The sequence below is a fragment of the Eleginops maclovinus genome, chromosome 2 (genome assembly GCF_036324505.1).
Source record: "Eleginops maclovinus isolate JMC-PN-2008 ecotype Puerto Natales chromosome 2, JC_Emac_rtc_rv5, whole genome shotgun sequence".
Taxonomy (NCBI): domain Eukaryota; kingdom Metazoa; phylum Chordata; class Actinopteri; order Perciformes; family Eleginopidae; genus Eleginops; species Eleginops maclovinus.
This window is the reverse complement of record NC_086350.1, coordinates 11796181-11823522: the sequence shown is the minus strand read 5'-3', so window position 1 is coordinate 11823522 and position 27342 is coordinate 11796181. Positions and strand designations below refer to the sequence as shown.

Below are 27342 nucleotides of genomic sequence, written 5' to 3'. Positions count from 1 at the left end.
ACTGAAATCACCTCTTACTGCTTTGATGAACAAAAATAATTGTTCATGTGTGTGATGCAGACATCCATACAAAATATAAAATAAAGAAACAAAATCTGAAACAAACACTCCTTTTCGGGTTATATTTATTTGGAATTGAAAGAAAAGGACTTGTTTTGTTAAATTCTACATAAACAAAAAAGCCACTCAGAGCGAGGAAGCAAATGTAAGTGCCTGAAAAGATTGCACAGTATAAACTACTGATGTGTGTAGGCGTTAGCGCTGCACCACAAACACCTCTGAGTTGATAACATAAATATTGCTTTACTCAATTATTTATATGTTATTTATTTACAAAAATGTTTTACTTGAAAAGGGAAGTATTTGTCTGAAGAATCACAGCAGTTTTGTTTAGTATATTGTCGCATGCTTTAGCGGCATAAACATAGATATTTTCATTCTGCATACGGTGGTTAAAAATGACCCCAATTAAAGGTTGAAATGGAATAAAACTAAATAAATGTTTTATCTTTCTAATGCAGGACTTAAGAGATTTAGGTTATTAGGAAAAAATGATTAGAGAAAAGTCAAATACAAATATTGGTCGTATATGTTGATTGTTTTAGCATTAATAGAATTATTACTTTTTTCAGACCAAAGAAATATGGATGCTTTCAGATAACTGATTTGTGAGTAGGAGCATAGGGAACAAACTAAGATACTCCATAAAAATCTTTCATTGACAAACAAACACACAGAACATCTTCAGGTGCATGGACATACTGTACTCAGTTGTCATTATCTGTATTTTAGGAGACAGAGCTGTGAGTTTGCAGTACAATGGATGTAAACATTGACATTATCTCTTTCTACTGCGGCAGTTTTCCAGACGCTCATGGTGCTGATGTCAAAATCAAAATGCTGATTGTATTCATCCCTATTGAACCTCCAAGCAGCAGATGACTTAATATACATCCTTTATCATCTTGAGGGAAATCATTTCCATTTTTCTCACCAAGAGTGACAGATGTGAACCATCCCATTGACCATAATTAATCTGTGTTTAAAATGAACAGGCCACATAGTAGAGGAGGCATTGCCCAGGGTCTGAGGGCCCATGTCACAGTGGTGTCTGTCTGGCCCCATGCATCTCAGTGTGATTATCCCATTGCCATGAATAATGGGACAAGGGGGATCAGAGTGATGCTTTGATAGAGATGAGATTAGTTTAATCAAGTTCATTGCTTGGGCTAGGCCACCGAATCTCATCATCCCTCCTCTCAAATCACCAGACCCTCACCCCACCCGACAAAGCTCCCTTTACGCCTGCCACATTAGCCAGAAAAATTTATGACATCGTTAGTTTTAAGTGCTACCTCTGTTAGGACAATGCATACTTAAAGCAAAATCCTTTGTGACTAAAAGATTCATATTAAACGGGGCAAAAGCAGGAGTCCGAGGAAGACTATTATCATATGGTCTGTAGACGCATTTACAGCAAAGAAAATGAAATACATATCCCAATAATTATAATACAATAGGTCTGCCTATAGTAGCACATTTATTCAATCAAATTCTATGTCAGACATATCTCAGGTACCTTATACATCCATCTATTACCTAGGTCAAACAGTGAGTAATTCATTATAAAGACAAACTGTTGGTTTTCAATAGTTTAGGCACCTCTCATTAGAAAGTCAAACATAGGATTTATCATCGTAAGTGTTGCCCCCCCCCCCCGAGGCAGATACTCATGTACAACAGAAATAATGTCACAGGCCACTGTGTGTATTTACATTCTACAAATCATATTTGTCAAAACTGACATACCCAGCATGAGACAAAAGCAGCGGGCTCCTGTAGTGAACTTAGCGAGGAGAAATCCATAAACACATGTTCCCTGCAGCGCACCATCACTCTGCAGCCGGCCTGACGTCAGAGGACAGGCCTTAAACTGTCCACAGAGGACTACAACTTTGCAAACAAAGCCCCAAGTCGAGTCTCATCGGAAGTCCCGACTTTGACTTTCTCCTAGCTTTGTGTCAACACTCTGCCTCGCAGCCCCCTCCACACAAAATACCATTATTACAGCACAATTTGGGAGCCATTCATCAAATAAGACATAGGATTAATTAAGCCTGAGGACTGAATTAGCCTCCCTCTTCACTCATCAAGGTGTACCCTTGGCCCGGGGTTGGATATGGGGGTGTGCGCTCCACCCTGGTGGTGAAGGGGATTGGGGGCAGGGATTTCATATCACTAGCCTGTGTTTTAGTACACCACACTTTCATACTGGCACAAAAAAATGGAAATCCCTTTATCCCCAATTTACATATGATGTATGACAATAAAAAACTCCAAAGGGGAAAGCTACCACAGTGCTGTTCATTACATATTAGCTTTATGGCAATATATTAACCACGCTGAGAGGCCTATAGGAAAAAAGTTGGCAAAAGATTGGATGACAAATGTGTATCCCTGCAGGTACTTCTTCACATTAAAACATAAACATCCATCTGTTTTGCATGGGTATCTGCTGTATGAAACCAATTAGTATCACACCTGATACATCACAATGACATTCAGCCGTTCAATGTTGTTTTAGAGGAATTATTTCACATTCAACACAAGGACAAGCACTTCAGACCGATGTGGACTTTTTCTCTCTATAATGAAATGTGATGCAGGTGTGTTTAATGTGTTGTGATGGCCTTTATAAAGATTCCCTCCCTTATGTACAGAGATATGACACACATACGCTCATACCATGCACCGAGTTCATTAGTCCGTAGCATCCTGTCCCTCACTGGAGAGGGTCCTGCTTTTTGATGAATGGACTGTGTAGCTTGTAGCTTCAGGCTAGGATTCAGCACCTCAAGAGGCAAAGAAGATCTAGCCCTGGTGAGAGTGAAGAAAGAGAAGAAAGGAAGGAGGAAATGAGGGACGGAGTGAAGGAGAGAGATGAATTTGGATTACCCAGGAGTTCTGTCTCCCCCGAGTCCTGCATCCGACAGACATTAGGAATCTAATGTGCTATTATTCTCCATCACCCCCCTAAGCCTAAAACATCTGTCCTTGGGGTGTCTCCGGTAATAGACAAGGGCTTTCGGACCCTTCCCTAAGACAAGACAGCAGCTTCTACAAGGGCCCTTGACGTCCTGCCGACTTAATCTGCAAGTACTTTCACAAAATTGACATTGCCTAGAGAGTAAAGCAATCAGCAGACACGGTGTGCCAGAGCATTTGTATTTCTGCAGTGTTGCAGAGACGGTGAAACTTGACCTTTAGCAGGCCTGGCAAAGAATTGCATTTCTTTTCAGTGTTTTTTATAACTTTAAAAGGTTTCTGGGTGCAGTATGTTGGTGAGTTGTGTCATGTGTAGGGGTTTTCAAGATATATTGTATTAAGTGCGTGTACCAAGAATATTATTAACAATGATTTTGATGGCATAGGCAGGGATGATGCAAATTTTGAGTGCAGTTATCTGAATACATTCTAAATCACATTGAACATATCTTTCACAGTTTTTTTATGTATAAAATGTTTTGATGTTTTTGATCCCAGGTCACTGATGAATAAGATCAGTTGTTCATCACAAACACAATAACTCTAAAAGATGCTTTTACTGTCTATCTCCTTTGCTCACACTCTCTTACCTTTGGATGTTTTGTGCCACAATACATAACACTGCTGTAAATGAAAATGTAAGATTTTTAACACATTCCATGAAACACAATTTATACCACTAATGACTACTATCTGTGAAGCCAAAGTCTAATACTGTATACCAAAAATAAATTGCATTGATTGTTGGGCATTGACTTAAATTCGTTTTTTTTATTCAAATTAGAATGGGGACTGTAGTTTATTTTGTGCCCATCCCTCATGCACCACTCCGTAAATCACCTGCACCAAAACATTCAGAGCCAAATAATCCCCCCTTTTTTTTCAATTAAAATAAATACGTGTGACTTGTTTCAAGCATTTACTTATTGGAACTTATTGGGCTTGATGCTGAGCGCCATAGATAGTGAGGACAGTACAAACTAACACATTGTTTGTTTTGGTCTCTCCAGAAATGTGTTGACAATAATGAAATGAAAAGTATTGAGCACAAAATAAAAATCATCATGGCTATTATAGAGGGGCTGATGTAGACATAAATCATTTTCAAGGAGAAATGGTAAAAGCTCTGTTTTCACTGCCAATTGCGCCTGTGGATACTATTTATTATCTTATGATTTAACTGGTTTCTACAAGTGACATTTCATATTAAAGCCTGTGATGATGTGAACATTATAGCCCAGTTAAAATCTGTCAGATGTAAAACTCACAGCTACCTTTGCACAATATAGGAATTAGTATGCAGGGTTTTTTTTATATCGCCACAGCATGAGAGAATGATTGTTTTCATGTGACTGCAGATGCAATATTCATGATACTCATTTTTAACATGAAAGATCTGTTAATGGAGGCATAGTATTTGATGTTGTATTTCTACTAATTGAATTAAATCTAGTCAAAGAGCAGAAATATTTGTCTTAAAGGCTTTCAAACCCCCAGGCTCTGATTATAAATGCATCCCGTTAAATGAAAAGAATATATCTTGATTCATTAATTATTGATAAGGAAAAAAATACTATGGGTACTCATTAATTTAAGAGAAATAATGTCTCGTTGTTACATAGGATGGCATAGCAACAACACTGCTATGAGTAAAATCCCCAAAAGATCCATCACACAGGATAGTGGAAGCCATGCAACTTGTTTAAATAGGACGTTTCTTTGCTGAAGAGCTGTTGTGGGCTGAACAGATGGCCAAACCTGTGCTTTTCACTCCTGTTTCTGTTGAGCAATTAAAAGTTTCTGGCTGTTTTTCTCCTTCCCCCCAAAGTACAGATTGCAAACATGACAAGAGGTCAAATATCTGCAAGGGAAAAAGGAGTGGAACAACTGTTCCACCGAGCTGCTCCGGCCTCAGCTGGTGTGCAAGCGGACGGTTGTTCACCTGAACGAGGACTGGTAATCACCCCACACCGAAGTGAATAATTAGTGTAATAATTACCAGGCTTAAAATGAATCTGCGAGCTGCCCTCTCACAATGCCATCAAGAATAACAGGTGTTGAAAGTGCCTTGAAGGGACAGAGATTAAAGATTATTTCGTTATCCCGAGTCTCCTTCAGGCACAACTGTCTTGTGTTTCATCCTGTCATCCACAGCGAGGGTCGTGTGGGGGCTCATTTTCCTCTGGCTTGGCAGTTTTCGGAGCCAGGCGTTTGACAGAGAGTGAATGTTGTTTAATCTGGGAGTGTGAGCCGTCCTTGAGATCCTGGAGTCTCCATGTCCACATAACCTCCAGCTACATAGAGTTAGGTTGCACTAATGGTTGGTATTAGCTGCCATGTTGACTTTGCCTTTTAATAAATAAAAATCCTAGATTCAAAGAAATAACATTTTGGGTGTTTATTCAAGACACGCAATTACAATTGTAAGAGAAAGGGCAAGATTACAATAACACATCAAATCACAATTATCACACAATGATAATTGTGTTAATTGATGTCAATACAACCAGGTTCATATTGAGTACAACAACAACAACAAAATAGCCCATATTTTATTCTGTGATTACGATTTAATGACTTTAACTTTCTTATTTAAAAGAGTGGGCACTACTTATCTGATTTCCGTTGCAGCCTAGCAGTTGTATGTACTCTCTGTTTTGACTTAAGCAATGAAGCAAGTGAGCCTAGGGGTGTTTGTTCTTGTAAGGATTACTTAAAGACTTGTCAAGATGCCACAACTCGTGCTTCGGTTCCCAGGCTCTTTCTGTGTTTGTTATTCACACTTCCTGTGTGTTTTTCAAATTGCTACAGCAGGTGTAACAAATCTTAGACACAACAAATTAAATATTTGTTTCCAATGCTTAACAAAGTGTATTTTGTTTTTTAATTACAGTTGAACAGGGATAGTCCCAATAGTACAGGCAGAGAGTTATAAAGGGTCATTTTCTTTGCAGCTACAATAATTCAGCCTGGAGCCATAACGTCAGGATATTCTTGCACCACACAAAAGGATCCAGCTACATAAATATCTATTTGTATGTGATTCCTCTGTGTTTCCATCCAGCAATGACTAGAATATGTGAATGTCTATGCAAAATCAAGATGAATGTGCAGTTGAAACAGACATTGGTTGATTTTAGTATCAGCATGACATCCTGCACTTTATCTTTTACCGGGCCCTGTTGTCTTATAATGTCGTATCATTAGTTTCCCTGACAATGATTTAGGATTCAACCATCTACCCCATTGACCTGTGCTGTGTTTAAATGTAACCTTCTCTTAGCCCTGGCCATCGTTTGTCACCTCTTAGCTGTCAAATACACATAAATTGGAGGGGACCTGGCACAGCCGCTGACAGGGAGACACAGAGGGGCTGCAAAACAGAAGCGGGGCAATCAGCTGCATCTATTGCATTTACATGGTCTGGGAAGGTGAGCAAGTTGTTCCTGAAAGATTACCACCTCTAATTTCTTTGGGGAGGGTGGGACCTTGGTTCTGCTGCCAAGCCTGCTTTTCAGGTCAGGGCCCCCTGAATGTTAACTAAGACCCAGGAGCAGGTCAGCACGCAGGCCAAGGGACTGGAGGAGAGCCTCTTACAATGATGGCCAGCAGGTCGTGCAGAAAGTCGCCATCCATCTTTGGCACAATGTTAATGATCCATTCTGGGAGAGGTCTGTGGTTAGGAAATCCATCCAGGTAGTTCTCCACTGGTGCCTCCTGCTGCTAAGTGCAACTCCTAGTCTGAAATCTCTGCCAGCAAAAAGATAGGCTTACTAACCAAAAACCTCCTGGTATTTCTTCAATAGGATGCAGAACTGTTTGATGTCCTCACAGCTGCTCGTCAACCCTCTGGTTGTCTTCTGTGAGCTATGCTGCGAGAAATGTTCCTGTGGTGCCACATACGGCTCTGCTTTCCGTTTTTTTAAAAACTTTTACTTTGATGTAAATTATTAAACATTTTCGACTCTATCTGAAACTGTGATGAGTACTGCACCCATGTTTCTGCAAATGTTGGAGCCATGCACCGCGTTTGAATTTTATTCAATGATTTTATATATTGCAGCCAAATTGCATAAGGCTAAATAATGCTAAATGCAGTTCAACCACACTATTGTTATATTTCCTTGCATAAAATTACTTTGTATAGCCATGTCCATTTATAGCTTTTATGTTTGTACTGTTTGTTAGTAAAAAAAAAAACATCACTGCGCTTGTTAAAATCATACATGTCTCAGACAAGCAAAATGGTGGTAAAAGGTGGTGAAAGCACTACTGCAGCATTACATACATAATGTGCTAACATATTTCAAAATGTAAATTAAAATAATGTTCTTTTTTTCTGAATTTATTCCAGATCGCACTATTTAACCCAAATATATGCAATATTTTACAGACAAAAAATAACCCTTTCATATTATATATATTTTTTCGAACATACATTATAGTAAACACCTATGTTCACAAAATAATTTAATCATAAGCAAGTCCTAAACCAAATAGAGACTTACAACTTGTGAGAAGTTATAATGTAAACATTGTATCCACTATTTTTCATCATATTCACAACAATGTAAAATTTGATTTTCCCAGACAATATATGTCATAAGAAATGAAGTAGTAAAAAAGTCAATACACTGTCCTTTACTAAAATGAGCCCATGTCACTTTATCTAATGTAGTTTACAATGAAATGGCCAATTAAAAATAACTGCATTACTCTGTTAATAAAGCAGAGGACTGACTCGAGGGAACATTTTATTGGTAGTTAATTATGCAGTCTGGTATTCTCAGATGTTTTCAGCAAATGTAACCACAATAAAGCTGTTATTGTGCTCTTGTGCCATTTTATATTTGCATAACAGTAAGCACCATGTGTTTTGTAGCTGCTGCCACATGCAGAGGTTTAAAAAAAAATGATATTGTTATTTGTATCTGTAGAGATGCATTATCAGTAAGTCATAACTCACTGAATTCAGTCACTGTGACATTAAGCGGTAATCCCTAATGTTTGATGTTCACAACATGAGGGTAATCATATGTTTATATTGTTGATGCTTTGTAATCTGTAGCCTTATACAATACACTGAAGAACTAATGTCCACTATAATGTTACATGTATAAATAAATGTGCATGCATGAAAAATATATATAAATTGTGCTTTATCTACATTTCTGAAAGTCTTCTTCAATGATTTTACCCATTTTCATTGAGTTATGTTGTGATGCTTTCTGTTTCCGTGTCTTTCTGGGGTAAATGATGCTTGAACAGCAGGGAGATCGCTCACTGTTAAGCATATGGTTTGGTGCAAAAGGTCACCAGCAATTCTGAGGGTTAATATCAAACGCCCAAACATAGACAAGTGGGATCCATGCATATTAATGACTGTCTATATTCCCTTGCGCAAAGATACCAGGTAGATGGCAAATGGCTTTTTCTTTTAAACAACAATGAATGTATAGTGCTGTGTGCAGTTTTGTCACAACATATTTGAACTACCACCCAAAAAAAACCTATACAAAAAAAAGCCATTCTTTCCTTACTGTTTGCAAACACTATATATTAGGTGATGGATATTTGCAGTCTTTCACTCAGTTATCATCAACACAAGTATCATGTCACAAGATAGACTAAAATGAACTGAGCTCCTAAAGTTTAAATATATAAACTTGACAAAGGGTTACATTAATAAGTGATTTTTCTCCAAGGTATGATTTTTCCACTTTCCTTTGTCGACATTTCTCTTTACATTGACAGTGAGTGGGATCGGTCTCCCCTCAGCGATAATAAGAAATATTGGCTTTTAACAGCCACTTTAAAGCATATGGACGCTCAAGGCCATTCCAACATTGTGTAAAAGCCTAAAGGGATTCAAACAGAGTGTAGTTTCCTCCACAAATCTGCAATACGCACCAAAACAACCATCGCTTTATGTGAGAATTAGCAAATAGTTATTATTTCTGTGACATAAAAGGCTCCTTTCTAACACTGAAATAATAAAATATTGAAAGGTCTATGAAACATAAATGTGAATTCTTGCTACATCTGTCTCTTGCTAATTGAGTTGCTACCAAGAATGTTAGTACTCTGGAGAATAATTTGTCAGTGCAAAACATCGAATGGACCAATTTATTGGTTGCTGCAGGCTGTAGAGTTCCAACAGTCTTTGATCAACCTTTTTAGGTCAGTATCTCTCGAAATACAGAGAGGAGAATTACATAGCAGAGAAAATATTTCATCTTTTTTAAAGACAAGGAAAAGTATTTTTGTAGTTACACTGTTTGGCTGTAATGGTGAATAAATTCTTTAAAGGGCTTGAAGTGGGGGAAAAAGCATCTTTTGTGCATGTTATTTATTGTTTTGTGTGGATGGTAACTTAAACATTTATCATAAAAAAGTGACAGAAAGAGTAATTATAAGTTTTGCTTTTTCTCCTCACTCGCTGGATGTAAGATGCATGTGCTGACAGTTACCGGTAGGCATTTCTGACACTTACATAAAAACGACGCTTCAAAGAGTCTCCTGTTGGCTGAGGGGTTGATCAATCTTTGACTTGAAACATTTTTGGCATTTTGACAATGGATGTATTAAAGGTTGTTTGATAGCTCAGTCAGGTGTCAAAACTATATTTTGCCTTAATAATATAATAACTACTTACTGAGTTATAACTAGTGCTCTGTGTTCAAAATGAGTGTCCTCAGTGAACCTGATGTAATGCAAAATTCACTCATTGTATCAATAGTGCTGTACCTTGATGCATGTAAAACACTAAACATCAAATGTGGACCAAGTCAACCTAATTAAGCAGTATACAATTTCTAAGCAACGTAGCATCAACATTTTGTGATTACCTTACCTAAACTTTTTTCAACATTACTTTACTTAACAATACTAGAAATATATGTAGAGCTATGCTACAAAGCTGAATGTAACCTAATTGATCCATCATTCCTACTGTAACAACAATGCCTTTCGATTCTTCATTGGGTAATTGCAAATTTGAGTGTACCAAGGCAAAAATACGGGTAACAATATAGAGAAATCTTAGAAATCTAAAACCTAGATCTGCATTCCAATTGTCATTTATTTGTCTTATTTCTTAGTGAATTAACACTGTCCGACCACCCAGGAGCTGAGCTGCTCGTCCCTAACAACGTTTGCTCTGGATGTGTTTAAGAACTATGTTTACTGTTTGGCACCCTGGGCCTTGTTACCATGGTGACAGACAACAAATCCCATAGTGACTTTTTTAAAGACATTTTTTTCTGTTTCGCCACATTGTGACATTTTACAGTTACAGGTGACAGCTGGATAAATCAAACAACATTGGAGTGTCTAACATAGTGTTTTATAGGTAATAAAGCATGGTGTTGTAAAAGCACAATATTTTAACAACCTTATGCAACTCATTTTTCTAAAATAATTTAACAGTACAGCTTGTCTTTCTCTCTTTAGCAAATTAAGACACAGAAACAGCCAACCGTCTATGCTGATCTCCACCTTACCCCATTCATTATACCCATGAATGGTCCCATGGTCACATGGCTGGAAACTGCAATTATGCTGGCAGTTTAAGGAAAAATTGAGTAGTACATTTAAAAATGCTGAATTGGTTTAATTAATTTAGATATAGTAGACTTAGCTTGTGGAGGCCTATCCTCTTGGGTCTCTTCAGAAATGCTGTCTCAACGCAAAGATTTGTTGGTCTATGTCCACATGAATCTAAATGCAGCTTTGTTTGATTACATTTCCCCTAGTATTCAAATTAATGTAAAGAGTTACAGTCTCTTGGTACAAATGATCAAACACTATCAACTGTAATATGGCAACAGACACTTCATATTTAAACTGAGCCAACATCGTAAAGATTGTAGATTAAAAATCTATGATGCAATCCAACTATCAGTCAGAATTAGTTAATAACAGACACAATAAACTAAATCATGTTTGCTTGAAATATACCCACACTACATAAGAGTGAGGTCATATAATTCATTTCTACCGAAAACAACAAGGCCCTCCAGATAAGATATCAGGTTGTACAGCGCACACCACATCATTAGCTCACACATGTGCAGCGTCTCAGAGGACCTTTAATTTGAGTAGGAAAAGTCTGTTCCTCCGCTATGAGGTTAAAGAGTGGGTGACAAGTGAAGAAAATCACAGCGGAATGCATTAATTAGATAGACCTAAAAGCATATTTATCAAAGGCTAAGCCATATGGGAATTATCTTAGAAAAGATCTAATAAAGACAGGACAGGTTAATAGAATAAAAGGCCTTGAAAAGAATGTGTGCTTATACATAAAATATCAACCTGATCTCACATGTAAACGAATCATTAGGATGTAACGATTAAATGTTATAGCAAGCAGATCCTTAACAACTGCAATGACCTTCATGTGGTTTGGCAGTGACAATTGGCTTCTTGTGTTCACTCTGATTAAAATGTCAAAGCCTTTGATTTAATTCATCTCGCCAATTGGAAGACTCTACATCAAATGGACCAATATTTGCTCAGAGTGAAAAGACTGATTGCGTGAAGTTAAGAACGCTGATATGAAGAATAAATATTTCATGAACTCTCTTAATAAGGAAAACAGTACACTGGACCGCAGAGGAAATAAACAGAGGTTTTGACAGAATCATCTAAACTGTGTCAATCACCAGTGAATGTGAAGGGGCGCCCACCACAGCTAGTGATGACTGATGGCCCCTCAGTGGCGATAGAGACAGACGGAGCTGATTGAGGGGGCTTATCTTTATGGTGGAGCCATTGAATTGTTAACAGGATGTGATGGCTTGCGTCCGCCGAGTTGAGCTGGGAAATAAAGCTGTTGGGCTCGGGCTACCCCGCCATCATTCACAGAGGTAATGATCTCTGTCTAGCTCAGAAGTAAGTAATAGTTTGCCCACGGGTTAGTAAGGGCATGACGTAGCGTCAGTAAAAAAGTTGAACTTAGAAAGATCAACTAAGGCCACAACAGTGCTGTAATACATTCAGTGGGAAATGTAATACAGATTTGAATATATCAAAAAATATTAGCTTCCTGAAGTTTAATTAAGACATGAGTATCATTTTTCTATCCATGGGGATTTTATTTTCATTATGGTCCATGTATAATGGTGCAGAGCAAAATGATGGCAAAATTGAAATACAGCTCTTTAAAAGTCCCACATGTTATAACACCATGGCAATCTTTTTCAACCAAACATTAAGATGTTCACCATGACTCTATTATAGATGATGCTGGATGAGTTCAAGATCAAAATAGAGGCGAGAGTATGTTGAAAGGACGCAGTCAAGATCTGGCTCCACTCAATTATCTTTAGCAGGATAATTAATCAATTCAGTATGCACATCCAAGTCTCAGAGGCGTCTTTGAGATAATTGTTCTCATTGACTTGAATAATTATTTGTTTGCTGATTTAATCATTCTCGCATTTGGAAAATAAATGAACTGTGCTGGTACATACTCCAAATTTGTTCAAACTTTTGATGTTGGTAGGTGAAATCTTTCAAAAATGTAGTATCAGACTGAAACAGTAATGTTAAAATAAACCCTAATGCAAAATGTCTCTTGAGAAATTAACTGCAACCAAATTCAGAATTTATGTCATTATGTGTATTTTTTCCGAACCCTAACCTCAACTTGTACAAGGTCAATAAAACATGAATTGTTTCTGCCTCGTGGCATCAATACAAACTCCGCTGAATCAAAGGCTAATATTTCTCAGCGAGGAGGTCAGCCCTGGGTTACAGACATTATGTTCGCATATAATGAGTGGCATGTTGAAAACAATTGTCTGAGTCCTCAGTTCACACCATTAACAGCATGAAAGAGACCTTATGGCTACTGCTGCAAATAGCACAAATTAAAAGGGTCATTTTAATGGCATTCACTACTATTTATCATGCCGTTTTAAATGTTTTGCTCATTTGTTTCCATTAAATATTTCATCTTCCCTTAAATATTCATTTAACTTCCTCTTTAAATTTTTTACCAGTCTCTTTGCAGTTGCTATCTTTTTGCCTCCCTTTTAGGCTTTGCAATCATAAATAATTATTCATCTACACCCAGAAAGAGATTGCATAAAACATGCACATGAATCCTTTTTGTCTTTTCTCATTAGTGATATACTTCGAGTAGCCTAAATACATCCCGCTACCCCACTTATGGAAATTGGCTGGAGAATCTTCCTAATGATTGTGCTTCACAAATAGGTTACAACTTCCATCTCTGATCCTAGTGTTCAACCCTTCTTTCATCATAAAAGGAGGGGTCTGCAACAGCGGCCGCATTAAGATCTGTAGTTCTTGTATTACTTTTAAAAAGGAGAAACATTTTGCATCAGACAATGCTACTATTATCCTTATTTTAATCATCTGCTAAGCTACAGGGAACTGTATGAAAAACAATAGCTGCTCCCTGACACCTAGTTGTGTATTGATGAGAGTCAAGAGTTACTGTAATGAACAATATATTACAGTACAGTAAGTATATATTACTTCGGGTTCTTTTGTATACCCCTTTTACCCCCTTTTTTTCCTACGCGCTTATCTTTTTATGTTATATGTTCTTGTTTATATTTGCACTCTGGGACTGCCAGAAACGGTATTTCAATTTTCTGTATGTATAACACATGTGGAAACTTTGACAATAAAGTGGACTTTGACTTTGAATACAACATCAAAATTACAATATTTCAATATGCAGTCATTAAAGTTTTCTTCGTGTGGGCTTTTTTGTTTTGCAAAATCATAATGGACGATATTTATATTATCTGGCTTAAAAGGAAGCTTTTTCAATTCTTTTTTCACTGTCAATATTTAACATTTTCAATACAATTTCACACTGTAAAATATAAATAAAACAACAATAAGAACACATTGAAAATGATATCAAAAGTCATGATTAATGAAACGCTTTTGTATTTTTTTGCTCTTCTTTTTCACATTTTGGGTATGATTGTTAAATTAATTCACTTAAAACATTAAGCATACATCTGTGTTATAGTATGTGTAGCCGGGCACTATACATTTATCTTGGCTGAACAGGCAGCATTTGTCTTAATTTGTTAGATAATTGCAACATGACTCATTAGCAAACAGCACCATGTTGGAAGGTGGAAGGCAAGCATAAACTCTCAATTTGACTGGATTATCCTTTTGTGATGAGGCCTAATGATCCAACAGAGTAAATAGCAACGTGTTAATTAGAAATTACACTGAATGATCCGTTGCACACAGAGGAGGTATTAACCAGGCAGCATCATTATCTTAGATCTATAGCTGTCTTTTCTTTTATCCATGAGGTCTGATAATAAAATGGTAATTAGAACTATCACCAAAAGAGAAGTTATAACATTATAATATTTGTTGCAGTTGAGAAATAGGTTTAAAAATAAGTGTTGCTAAAGGCTCCTTAAGCTAATAGACTGCCATGCAATATACTTTTCAGAATTATTCATTGATAATGCCACACCTGAAGGATGACTTTACCCAAATTCGTTTGTAAGTACAAAGACATGATATTAACATGTTATAAATTCACATATATTTCGAACATCTAGACATTCAACTCTAAACTTATCTTTGAAATTACAAATGGGCATTAAACCTTAGATTCCACTTTATTTTACAAGGGTCTGAATTATAGCGTATTTGTATCAATAAAGGTTTTCCTTGCATACAGTGTTAAAGTGAACCTCTGCCTCCACCTAGTGACAAATATAAGTCACTGAAGATAGCTGAAGTGACAAAGGTACATATTCAAAATTATATTGGTGGGAAAAGTATAATAAACCACACAAAATGTATGTAAAATATGATGTTATGATGTGATCTTAAATACTGCAATACACATGGAGTGTTACATTTCTACAAGCCTCGGTCTGACACTGACACAGTAGCATGGAATTTGGAATTCAATTCTTAAATTGGCACAGACGTGTGTATTTGCATAGAAACAAAACAGAGGTTATTTATGAAGCTTGGACCTACCCATACCGATACCCAAACACAAATCCATAGAGCAATGGTATAAGTGGGCTTACATAACAGGTAGTTATGCTGTAACAAACCATGAAGTAAGAAGTAATGAAGTAAAAATGTCACGAGCAAAATAACATAAGTATAAACAAAAATAGTGTACACTTGAAGTAGAAGGGAAAAAAAAGACAAAATAAAATGTTAATGTAAAGGATTAATTTAATAAGCCTACTACATACAACAGGTTTAACCCTTCTATCATAACTACAATTGAAATGCAGTTGACAATGTATATATCGCTGATGTTTATGAGGAATTAAAATCAATGGTAAAAAACCGAGATTATCCAATTTACACCTCGGCTATTTGAAGGATCACATTTCGCAGGGGTGCCAGGTTTGCTCATTTCACAGAGCAGTTAAGAAACATTTGGACTGATATGTTCTCTATTGAACTTTTCCAAAACATATTTCTCAAATTATAGAAAATGTTTGAACTACAATTGGAGAGGAATGCAAAATGTGTTAGGTCGTTTCAACATGTGAGACACTGAACAGAAGAGAACATTTTAATAAGTAGGATCATATCCTAATCGAACGACGAGGTTTTGAAAAACTTTATTTCAGATGTAAAAAATATATATATATATAAATTCTAAACAAACAAACTATATCGTAGTGTGATTTGTGTTTCAGAGGTGAATGTAGAACGTTTAGATACGAACCTACAGAAAACACAACTGGCAACTCCACAGCACGATCATATCCTTTGACGTTAGCTAAAAACTCAACAACAGTATGCTCCGGTTAGTTAGCTAATAACCCTACCGGCTAGTTTAATAAGTGGATACTTACCACTGTACAAGGACCATTGGGACTCTTGTCCTAACTTTGTGTCGTAGTTGACAGCTCGCTTGCTTTTATGAATTAATGCCGGTGCAAAGTGGACAAAATTAGCTAGTCTTTTTGCAGTGGCTAAATGAGTTAGCTAGCTAACTAGCACATATGCTAACACTAGCGTGACTAACGTTACGTCCACAGGAGAACATTCTGACTTGGAGGAAGGAAGGGAGGAAATTGATAAGTAGGATCACTGTGCACCGTTGCGTATGCAAAGCTAGCATACCTTTGTGGACTTCCCGACTTCATGCACCCTGACGCATTTGGAAAAGGTGACTATTTGTCCACCCTGTGCGACATTTAACACTATTTGGTTAATAATATAGCTGTAAGTTGGCATAGCTAGCTGTCAACAACAACAGTCCTTCTGGCTAGGTGTATAGCGGACGAGAGCTAGCACGCTGGCCACAAAGTTTTAAAAAGTGTGCAAGTCAGATTCAGCTCTATAACTGATTTAGTTCAACTATCAAACCTGTGTTACAACTTTTAATTGGCGGACTCTTTCACTCAGATCCGCTCTAGCGGTTCTAGTGAACAGAAGAAACTGATGGCAACGGAAGTTATTGAGAGTGAAGCGGTGCTGAAGGGTGGAAGCGATATGAATTTAAACAAAAGCAGCCCAGATTTGGTCAATCCCACGAAGACTCATGAAGAGCTGGGAAAAAGACAGGCGTCTAGTCCCTCATCTTCTGGAGTGTCTGGAGAATGTGACGAGGAGGAATTAGACGAATTAGAAAATAGCACAACGTCTACAGTGGAAAATGGCGAAGAGGCACTTCAAGAGACTCCAACCAAAACAAGAGGTACGCCACAGGAAAGGACAACTCCAGACAATGAGCAGGAACAGCCGGGAGCAAGAAGCTCTACCCCGGTGAGCCTTCCCCAGCCACGCTCTCCCCCTGGACCCATTGGAAGGTCTGTTATGTGGATTGTTATGTGTGGTTTACATGTTGGCAACTTCATTATAAGCTAGTTCCTGGTTTCATCTCTCCGTTGCAAAAATACTGTTCTCGTTCAGAATGCAGCACTTGAGACAGAAGCATTTTGTTCAAGTTAGAGTGGACTCGATTATAAAAGGCCAGCATGTATACAGTACCAAACTAAAAATAAATAATGTTAAACTGATTCAGGAACACCCCATACTGACTTTCAAATAAATACGTAACCTCATTTATTTTCTAAATAAACAGGCTTGAATTCTAAAAGTGAATGAAATATATTTTCTAAACCCTGTGACATTTCTGTGTTTGTTGTTTGACCAAAACAACAGGGAAAATTAGAAGCTAGGTAAGGCAGTTATTTCCTTTTTAAATGTGCTGTACACAGGGACACAGATACCTTTTTAAATCTCCTCTTTCTTTTTCGTTCAGGTAATGTTGTCAAACATGTTCAAAGAGCTAATACACACTTCTCATACATCTAATCATAAAGGGGAAACTCCCCAAATTGAGTATATCTATTGCCTATATTTGGACTGGACATTATTTGTACAGGTGTAATTGTTGTTGTCTTAAGCCTTTGTAGGTTACATCCACAGAGCATCATTTCAGACCTCTGACAAACATGCATCGCCTGGAAATGCCCACTGTGTTGATCTAGGTTTTGAAATTGTAAGGGGCTTTTATATATTTGGCACCTGCCTTTTTGTTCATTTAGAATAATATGCATCTTTATTGACAGAATAATTGTACATTTAAACTAGAGAGTGCTTCACTAAAGCCAAAATAGACCGATTGGATTTTTATCTGACATAGACAGCTTAGGTCATTTATAGACGCTTTTGTAAACAGGTCCATGCCAGAGGAACTCCAGGCATCTTGTAATTGTTCCAACCAGCTTGCACTGTATTTATGTTAGGGAAGTGAAATCTGTTGTTTAAATCCACTTGTATATAAGTAGTTAATATTGGGATGTGAATTTTCTTTCCATCATTAAGATGTGACCTGATGAAGAGTATATGGTGACTGACACTGTAAGATGTCAATCACCATAATATTCTTCATGTCTGTTGAAACCATGACTACGGTAGTTCATCATTTTCGAGGCACTTTCAATCCAAGGGTATCCTTTAAGAATTCCTGGGGCACTTCCACTGCATCTCTCTCTGTTGGATTTCAGATGTTTTATGGGGATTACCACTATAAACAAGCAAAAAGCTCAACCTTTTCTGAAATGTTGAGCACCAAATACCCAGAATGTTTTTGTGTCTGGACGCACAATACAGTCGTGTATGAGATTAATGCATCAAAGGGAGCTCTGTACAGCAGAGATGCAGAGACCATGGTCCGCATTAGAGTGGCCTTATGGTTTATAAACCTAAGCCTTTAATACAAGCTTGAAAAGCTTTTCAAGAAGCCAGTGATCTTATTATGTGGCAGCTGAAACTCTAGAGGAGATATTCAATCAACATGCAGTAACGTGATTCATCAGATAGTCAAATATTTGATCAAATCAGATCAAACTATTACTCAAAAAACCCATGTCGCCTTGTGAAGACTGAAGATACCGTTTTCTTTATTAAATAAAAGAGGGTTTTCACTGACTTAAATTAATGCTAAGGTGGTAATAAGTTCAGACAGGGTTAACCACAACATATAAAGCTGTTTTAACTGTTTTTATAAAGTATTCATTCGAACTATAAGGTTTATCCTAGAAGTCAATCTTTTGGTCAGCACTCAGAGCAGTGTTTCCAGCTGTAAAGATACAAATAGCTTGCTCATGTTACGTGCACTGTAACCTTTGCTAATGAAAACTGAGGAGTAAGCTCTAGCCTATTGATTTAGAGTGCCAGAGAAAAAGTCGGTAAACCTATTTTGATTCTTGTGTTTTGCTCCAATCAAGTATCAATTCCAAGTATGATGTAGCATTTTCTCAAAATACCCTATGCAATGCAGAACAGAAAATGATTCCTAACCTTGTTTTAAGTAATATAATGTGCTTTTATCCAACTTTAGTATGTCTAACTAATGTTTTCTAGCCTTCCATCATTATCCATATTCACTACCCTGTCTTAGTCGCTGACATATAAAACCAAGAATAAAAATTGCCTTTGACTCCTGGTCTTTGCTTCCCCTGTAATCCTTTGAGTATTGTACAAGTCACAGGCAGCTGCTCTAAGACAACTCATTCTGTGTTTTGTTTGTCACAGATAATCTCTGCTGGCCCTGCTCTTGATCTTAATATATTTGTATTACAAGAGGAGCCTTTGAGCATTTAGACATCATTACACTCAAAAGATGGCATAACCTTTTTTGATTTCCGTTCCCAGCTTGGAGCGCCAAGAGTCAGTTGCGACAACAGAAGCTCGCCTGAGGATGGAAGGAGTTGAACTTAAGGAGGAGTGGCAGGATGAGGACTTTCCACGGTATTGTGAATCAGTAATAATGTTCATCACGTATGGATCATAGTTCACAGATTTGTTTCACTCGTTTGTGTTTCAAAAGTCCCATCAAGTGTAACCTTTCTGAATGGTTTATCACCTGCTGTTTGATTATTAGGCCCCTACCGGAGGAGGAGGAGCTCGAACATGAGCTTTTTGCAGGAACCTCTGAAGAGATAGACCCTGGTAAGACATTTAAAAAAAGTTAACAGTGCATTGTGTAACAAAGGACATATTTTCAAGTCTATCTTAAAATCCTTTCATGTCAGCAGAGATTGATTAGTCACTGTACTGTAATACTCCTGTTCATTCTGTCAAAAATGCATTCTTATGTTTGGCAAAACTAATATCAGCAGTCTGTGTTATCAAACTGAAAAAAGGGTATCTAACAACAATTAGTTTGACTCCTCTCAGACAGTGAACAGGAATATTGTTGGAAGAGATCATTTGATGTTCTAACTCAAACTAAAAAGAAGCCTCCTGTTAGTTTTTAGCTGAAATGAGGAATTGTGAGGGACTCTTTAAATGTTCTTACAGACTGTATAAACACTGCTGATCTATCATCCACCCCAGGCTATGGAAGGGACCATGGCAAGAAGGCAAAGAAGAAGCTTGCTGCTCCGGACATCAGCCTCACTCTGGACCGCAGCGAAGGTTCCCTCCTCTCCGATGAGCTGGATGAAAGTACAGAGCTGGACCTCGATGACATAGACACACCGTCAGACAACAGCAATGAGTTTGAATGGGAAGGTAAGACGTTTTACAGTTTTAAACCCCTTTTGTTCCAATTTGTTTAAGCTATACTGAAAGTTCAAAGGGAGATGCCTTCAAACCCAGATGAAGTCTACTGCTGTGTAATTTTTGAATGAAAATAAGTACTTCTTTCTCTATTGGCAGAAAAGAAGATGTGTTATCAGTCCAGCATTTTATTCCTGGGTTCTGTTGTTTTAGTTTTTGATTTGCTTCCTGATATATGGGCTAGGCAGCTGCGTCAAGTTAAAATGTGCTTTGTCGTTTGTCTGTTTCCGCACTGCTGCCTTCCTCTTTTTCACTTGGAAGCAGTGTTTCCATGCTCAGCCTGGAAACAGGCTGCAGGCCTGCAAGAGGTTTCTCTCTTCTGTGTGGTAAGGTCTTTTGGACAGCCCCCCCATTTTGTTCTGCAGAACCACGAGTCAATCAACCCACATTGTCCCGATTTTGTTTTGTTGTCTGTTGTTCAACAAATCATGGGGAAGTTTCCGTGTTTCATTACCTTCATTTCAGTTATTGTTTATGTGCATGTCATTTTTTCCATTGAAATGCGTTGAGTCGACAATCAATCAAGTTTAATCTGCACAGTAATGCTGCAGGTATCACAAATTAGATTAGATTTTAACATTTACTTTCATGTGCTATTTGGTTATTTGTCATTTTCTGTCACACAGGAAATGACAATTAATGAATGCAATATAGCACCCCAAAAAAAAACCCCAAATTAAATTGGCCTTTTTAATTAATGATGCAATACATTTGGCCTTTTACCACCTAAATCCTAAATGGTGGGACTTTCAATTGTTCATTTGATTGTTTATTTTATGAACCTTTTACCATTCATGTCCTCGCTAAATTTGAGTGTGTGGATCATACAGTACGCTAAAGAAAAAATCAGACACAGTTTGATTTGGTATATATGCAACTCCGAGACCACTCCAAATTTTTCTTAAATCTTCAGTGTCTGTTGAATTCCAACACAGAGGAAAAATGTCAGTAGTTTATAGAATACAATAAAATAAAACCATTTAACTACAAATAATAAAACAAGAGAAAATGATAACGCTGAATTGGTCTCTTTTCCGCGGCTGCATATATACTTTAATGGACTGCTTACAGAGATCCTTATACTGATGTGTTGATGTGTTTTGGTTGCACTATTCCTTTATTTGATTCTTATGAATGCTTGACATGTGATATTTTAAACCTTTGACTTGGTTACATGATGCATGGTATAAGACATTGTGAACATCAGGCAGCTATATACAAAAGACGACCAAAAATCATCAGTGTTTGTACGAGACATTTATATCACATGCAGGTAGTCAGGTAATTAATGTTGACCTCGAGTGAAAGGGAGACCTGGAGTTTGAGGTGTGATTGTTGGTGTTGATTCAGAGAGGAAGCATGCAGCCCAGACACAAAAAATAAAAACTGGAAGTGTTATGCAATCTTAATTTCCCATGATTACACTGCATGTTGTTGAAAATGTAAACTTTGAATAATTGAGTGATCCAAACATTGAGAAAGATCGGACTGGTCTATCTGATTTGATTACGTCAGACACAATCCCATCCGTTGTGTGTGTGGCACCAAGCAGTGGGGGTTAAACATGCGTCCTCTCTTCCAGATGACCTCCCAAGGCCGAAAACCACAGAGGTCCTACAGAAGGGCGTAGAGTCCGTCCAGGAGTACTCCGCCTCGGAGGAGAGGGAGGAGGGTCGGCGCTGGAGGGTGTTCCGTTTCGGAGACCAGGAACACCGAGTGGACATGAAGGCCATCGAACCTTACAAGAGGGTTATCAGCCATGGAGGTCAGGGACGGAGAGAATACATTCATGGAGAAGTTTTACAGAAAATGAAAATATTGTTTTGACAATGAAAACAGTGTTTTGAAACTGAAACATCAATTTTCTATGTTTGATTTTTCACTGAAGGTTACTATGGAGACGGGTTGAATGCCATAATTGTGTTCGCTGTGTGCTTTATGCCTGAAAGCAGTCAACCAAATTACAGATACATCATGGACAATTTATTCAAGTGAGTGTTTATGTGATTTCTTCTGGCCTTGTGAGCGACTATTTGGAACCAGCGCTAATGTCGTTTCCCTGTTTCCTGCAGGTATGTCATCGGCACACTTGAACTTTTGGTTGCTGAGAACTATATGATTGTGTATTTGAACGGAGCGACCTCAAGGAAAAAGATGCCAACTGTCGGCTGGCTCAGAAAATGTTATCAGCAGATTGATAGGAGGTGAGTCGGCGTGACCAGCACACCCAAAAACAAGCAGAGGCATCAGGCCAGTCCTCCTGAATCTGAAATGTGATTAAATGTTTTATTTCTCTCACTTTTTGTGCAGGTTAAGGAAGAACTTGAAGTCTTTGATAATTGTTCATCCGTCCTGGTTTATTCGCACACTGCTGGCACTCACAAAACCTTTCATAAGGTAATTTATATTGCTGGAATGATGAAATGAAGATCTTCTCTGGTAACCTTTTAGATTCTAACATTTCCTCCTTTTTTTTTTGACAGCTCCAAATTTAGTCAGAAAATCCAGTATGTGTTCAGCTTGACAGACCTTGCAAAACTGGTTCCAATGGAGTATGTGTCCATACCAGATTGTATCAAAGAGTAAGTACACTCCACTCAAAGCCATTAGCACTTTTCAAGCCATATCAGACATTCTGGGATATGGCAATATGTGTGATATGGGGCTCATGGAAAACACTGACTAAGCATATGTTATACGTTTACATGTTAGGGTGGTCCTCTGTTGACAATAGAACCATGACAAAAATATTGACGTGACAGATCTAATCCAGGCCCTACTGTACTTAAAAAATAATATATATTTGAACGATTGGTTAAAAAATATAACAACCTCCGCGTGCCTTGCATTCCCACCTATTATCCGGTTCTGCAAACTTTGGTTGGATTTCATCTGCAGGTGGTGCTACAGTAACACTTAGCTTTTCCTGTAGTGTAGACAAGGTGTCGGGGTTTATAAAAGATCAAAATGCAAGCTGCAATAATCTAGACAGTTCTATTTGTAAAATATACATTTAGAGAACAGTATAGGCTTTGTTTAACCTTCAACAAGTGTCAACATCACTCAAACATGTAGATTGTTTTGTCCTAGGAACAGCTTTCGAGGAATTATTCTTTTCCTCTTGTTGACCTTCACTGTTCTGCATCACTGAGCTCATGCTGTATTTCCTACCTTACCTGATGTGGGCCTAGTGTCCACATGGCATTTGAAAAAGCTTCAATGCAAATTCATCTCTTCACCAAATGTGTTTGCTCTGTTTGGATGTCTGGTTGCTGTTGGCTGTGTAATTCTTCTTTACTTAACTCCATTTCCCTGCCCCCTCTTAAGGTTTGACGAAGAAAAAAATAGGAAAAGCCGTAAAAGGTATATGCACTTACAACCAGGGTCAATCTCAGCATTTTTATTTTTTTCTATTCACAAACTAACAATGAAATGATCGTTGGCTTTCAGAAATGCAACAACACACCTCATTCTGTCCCGAATGTTTGTAGCTGGAGGATATCCTCCCTAATTGTCCCATATTTTCCCCTCAGTGGATTTAGGATGTTCACTCAATAGCCGAGAGAAGCTTTTTGATTGGTTTCCAAAATAGGTGACTTGGTCATTATTTAACCAACTTAATCTAATTTCTGAGCCAATCCTGTGAAGTACATCTCAAAAGTCTCTTCTTGTTTAATATGTTCTCTATTTTTGCCTCAAATTAATAACAGCGATCTTTTAATAACCTTTGTTATTGCACACCCCAAGTACTGGTACAGGGTACACAAACTGAATTATTTATTTATGTTCATCACATAAGTTTAAGCAAAATGATTGCATTGCTGCTTTCTGATGTTACGGTTGGGGCATCAAGTACCACTTACTTGCATGTGTCTTTTTAAAAAAAAAACAGGTTTAGAATTTGATGCTGGGTAAGTTTGTTCATATTTGTACGACTGGTGGGGTGGACCTACTGGGAAGTCTTCGTCACTGTGGTTTTGTGGTTTGCACTGTAACCATGTCCTCACACGGGTGCACTCAATAACTCGCTCTCACTGAACACTGGGCCTGCCACTCTCACAGCTCTCTGCATGACTCACTGCATACCCACTCTTTGCTGATGTTTAGTAACTGCCATAACCTTTGTTAGCCATGCTTATGCACACATATTTGTTCCACTCTATACTGTTGAGTACAGAGAATAGAGTTATTGAATTACAGATAGCTTGTGGCTTGTCAAAGAGTATTAGGCCTGCTCTGTTTGCAGATGGTAAGTCTAGCAAGTAGAATTTAAATGGAAATATTCTCTGGTTCTAAAAAGTCCCTTTTGTAAAGTGTAGAGGCAATGATCTCTTCTCAGTACTTCATGATATAAAAAAAATCTTTAGCAGGGTAGGCTGTTGTTATTTTATATATCAGTTATCTTAGCTTCGTTAAATAACCTGTCATCCCAGTAGCGCAGGTGTCTGATCACTGTTGAATTTCCCCGCAGAATCGACCAGGACGTGCACGGCAAAGTGGAGATCGCAGCTGCGGCGGTTCCAGAGTGATCCTGTTGGCGCCACACGATGCGGAGGACAAGGAGGACGACGGAGAACGTTTCCAACAGCCGCTCATATGTTTATGTTCTGGTCTACGTGACTGAAGACTTGTTTGCATCATGAAGTGCCTTTTTGAAACTCTGCTGCCTGTTACACCGTGGGACTTTTCACAGCTTGATCTTCAGCGTTCATCCACTTGCTGTCTGAAATGTTTTTAATCTTATTTTTATTTACTGCCAATATATCATGTCAAACTTAGCTTATTGGTGTCCCCTAGTTACTGGTGTATCTACACGATATTTAAGGCACTCTGTTACAAATGATTGATGCATTTTCTGCTTTATTACATTTAAATATATATTTATATTCAAAAGGTGACAAAGGAGAGAAATTAATATATTTTTATGGTTGCTGATTTTAAACTGCATTTTAGGTCTCTGGCCCTTTGAGTGGCATTTCATTGGACACGTGTTGACAGAACCTTTTTCACGTTCTCTATCAAAATCCTGCCTGGGCAAAATAAAGTTTTATTTTTTGCCCTTCACTCTAACAAGCCCTTTGAGTTATGTAGGTAGAAGATTTGTGAGAGCAATAATCTGAGACAAAAATGTAGGTCTTAATGTAACATTTCCTCCAAGTAAAGTCATGGATCTCATCATTGTTTTGTATTTTTTTTATTTCATACAAGAAAGTTATAATTATATGAGAACATTTGATGCAAAAGATCGTTTTGAAAAACAAATAATATTCAGGTTAATTAATTCAATTTAATTAGTTTGCTATAGGTAGTACTGTAGTGTTTTTCTTTCTTCATCTCATCCACTTAGACTCCACTAGATAGCACCACAAATACCAATTTCATTGAAGTCATATAAACATGGAAATTATTTTAATAAATAAATATTCTTATCTTTTCCTTGTATAAAAATGCACTGACTATTTTAAGATTTTTTATTACCACTCTGATAAACTGAAAATAACAGCCACATTCATAGAAAACATTACAATACAGACAATATCTTGAGAATAAAGAGAATACCAAATAAATAGAGACATTTCAGTTCCAAATTGACAATATAAGAAAATGTATGTCACTTGAATTATATTAACCTGTATTAAATACAAACTGAATATGTTACATTTAAGATAAGTATAAGCCTTATAAATTGTTTGAACTTGGGTCGTGTCCTAAAATCTTAAACCGCAGAACTGACTCCAGACATCTAATGGCGACGTCATCAACCTCAGGATCAAACTTATTTGCAAAGAGGTGATGTTGTTTAAGGAGCCACATGAGGTCTCCAGCGCCGTACACACACACTGCTCTTCTGTAAACACCAGTGCATTCATCGTAAGGGGCTCCATCTTTCATATTGCCTGCCAAATAGGCCCATTTCACCACGCGAGCGATGGCTTCCATGTCTGACGCATCATACTTGATGTTGGCAGGGGTCGATCCTGGAACGGAGGGCATCCTCTGCAGAGTGGCCCACAGGTGCTCATCGGGGCTGTAAGTGTCCCTCTCCCACTCAAAGAACTGCTGAACCTCTCTGTCCTGCATCACATGCTTCACAAAAGCTCTTGTGACCACAAAGTAAGCATTTCCCATGAACATGGGGCTGCTAATGGGTGGGGGACTTTTCCTCACACCAGTCATTACAACAGTGTCAGTAACATTGTAATGATACTGCCAGCGTTTTTTCTTGTAGTCATTGGTGGCTTCTGTCTCCATGCTGTTTCTCCCGTTTAGGGCTTTTAGAGCCTGAACCATTTCCCGGTTGGTTTTGATGGGAAAGTCCGTCCCGCAGGTGTTCAGTAGGTACCTCCACTGGACTTGTGAGTTCAGCAGATCCTTCATGCAGTTCAAATCCGCCTGAACTCGGGACCATGAGGCATATACCACACGTTCTAACCTACTGGCTACAAACACATTAGGAAGGCAGGAAACAATTGCCTGCACACCTTTATGAAAGTCTTCAGTGGATTTCTGGTCCACATGCACACAGTAGATATTCTGAGGAGTGTAAATAGCTTTTAGAAGACGCTCAAACATCTCAATCTTATTATGAATAACCATAGAGTAGGCAATGGGAAAATCATTTTCTTCTTCACTGAGGGGTGATGTAATGAAACCTCTCTTTTCAAGGTAAGATGGACAGTCCTTCGTCATCTTAATGTAGAAGTCCTCAGTTAGTACTTGCTGTCTTTTCCTGGATGCCAAAAGCACTGCTAATTGGTCTTTCTTGCCGGTAATGTCCCCACTGATAATAGCCGAGCAGCCAGGCAGGTCAATAGAAAACTGCTTTGGTATTCTGAGATCAGGCAATGACTGCCTATTGTAGTCAGTTTTCCAAAGGATAAATGAAAGCACCATACCCATGAAGATGAGAAAGAGAGCCATCAAATTCTGGCAAACCAAAATCCTTGCCATTCCTTGGCTGTGGTAACTTCCACATCGGTGTCTTTGTCTTCAGTGCAAGTCAGAGTTTAACGGATACATCTAATGCTTAGCTAAATCAAACACCCCCAGGAGGTGTGTCAAAATAAGGTGTGCTAGGCATTTGTTGACTAAACTAGAAGATATCCATGAATAGGACGAGGCCTTTTAGGTGTACGACACTTTCCAATGAACAACGGGACTTGTTTGAACAAAGTATTATAATGTTTAATCATGCATATTGTTGGCATGTACAGTATATTTTATAATACCGCA

The 27342-nt window shown here is 37.9% G+C and overlaps 2 protein-coding genes across 4 annotated transcripts; one reads left to right on the top strand and one right to left on the bottom strand.

Moving 5' to 3' along the window:
- The first annotated feature begins 15790 nt into the window (after positions 1-15790).
- bnip2 (BCL2 interacting protein 2) lies at positions 15791-25284 on the top strand. Of its 3 annotated transcripts, none has more exons than XM_063904717.1 (12): positions 15791-16204; positions 16444-16847; positions 19201-19296; positions 19430-19497; positions 19885-20061; positions 21692-21874; positions 21998-22100; positions 22182-22313; positions 22420-22506; positions 22593-22691; positions 23437-23472; positions 24581-25284. In XM_063904717.1, exons 2-12 carry the CDS (start codon positions 16480-16482, stop codon positions 24636-24638), a joined length of 1407 nt encoding a protein of 468 aa, XP_063760787.1. In that variant the 5' UTR covers positions 15791-16204; positions 16444-16479; the 3' UTR covers positions 24639-25284. The 3 variants fall into 3 exon arrangements, with proteins under 3 accessions (XP_063760787.1, XP_063760804.1, XP_063760795.1); XM_063904734.1 differs by adding an exon at positions 24002-24020 and having other exon boundaries at positions 15791-16847; XM_063904725.1 differs by lacking the exon at positions 23437-23472 and having other exon boundaries at positions 15792-16847.
- Positions 25285-25287: 3 nt separating this feature from the next.
- Positions 25288-27101, bottom strand: gcnt3 (glucosaminyl (N-acetyl) transferase 3, mucin type). The gene has a single exon (XM_063904745.1). The coding sequence runs from the start codon at positions 27058-27060 to the stop codon at positions 25789-25791; it is 1272 nt and encodes a 423-aa protein (XP_063760815.1). The 5' UTR covers positions 27061-27101; the 3' UTR covers positions 25288-25788.
- Between the last annotated feature and the right edge of the window lie 241 nt (positions 27102-27342).

What these genes read in the sequence shown, in the direction of transcription:
- bnip2 (XM_063904717.1), top strand. Translation starts at nt 16,480, where the DNA reads ATGGCAACGGAAGTTATTGAGAGTGAAGCGGTGCTGAAGGGTGGAAGC. An exon ending in CAATGAGTTTGAATGGGAAG is followed by an intron (nt 20,062 to 21,691) that starts GTAAGACGTTTT and finishes CCTCTCTTCCAG; the next exon opens with ATGACCTCCCAAGGCCGAAA. An exon ending in AATAGGAAAAGCCGTAAAAG is followed by an intron (nt 23,473 to 24,580) that starts GTATATGCACTT and finishes ATTTCCCCGCAG; the next exon opens with AATCGACCAGGACGTGCACG.
- gcnt3 (XM_063904745.1), bottom strand. Translation starts at nt 27,060, where the DNA reads ATGGCAAGGATTTTGGTTTGCCAGAATTTGATGGCTCTCTTTCTCATC.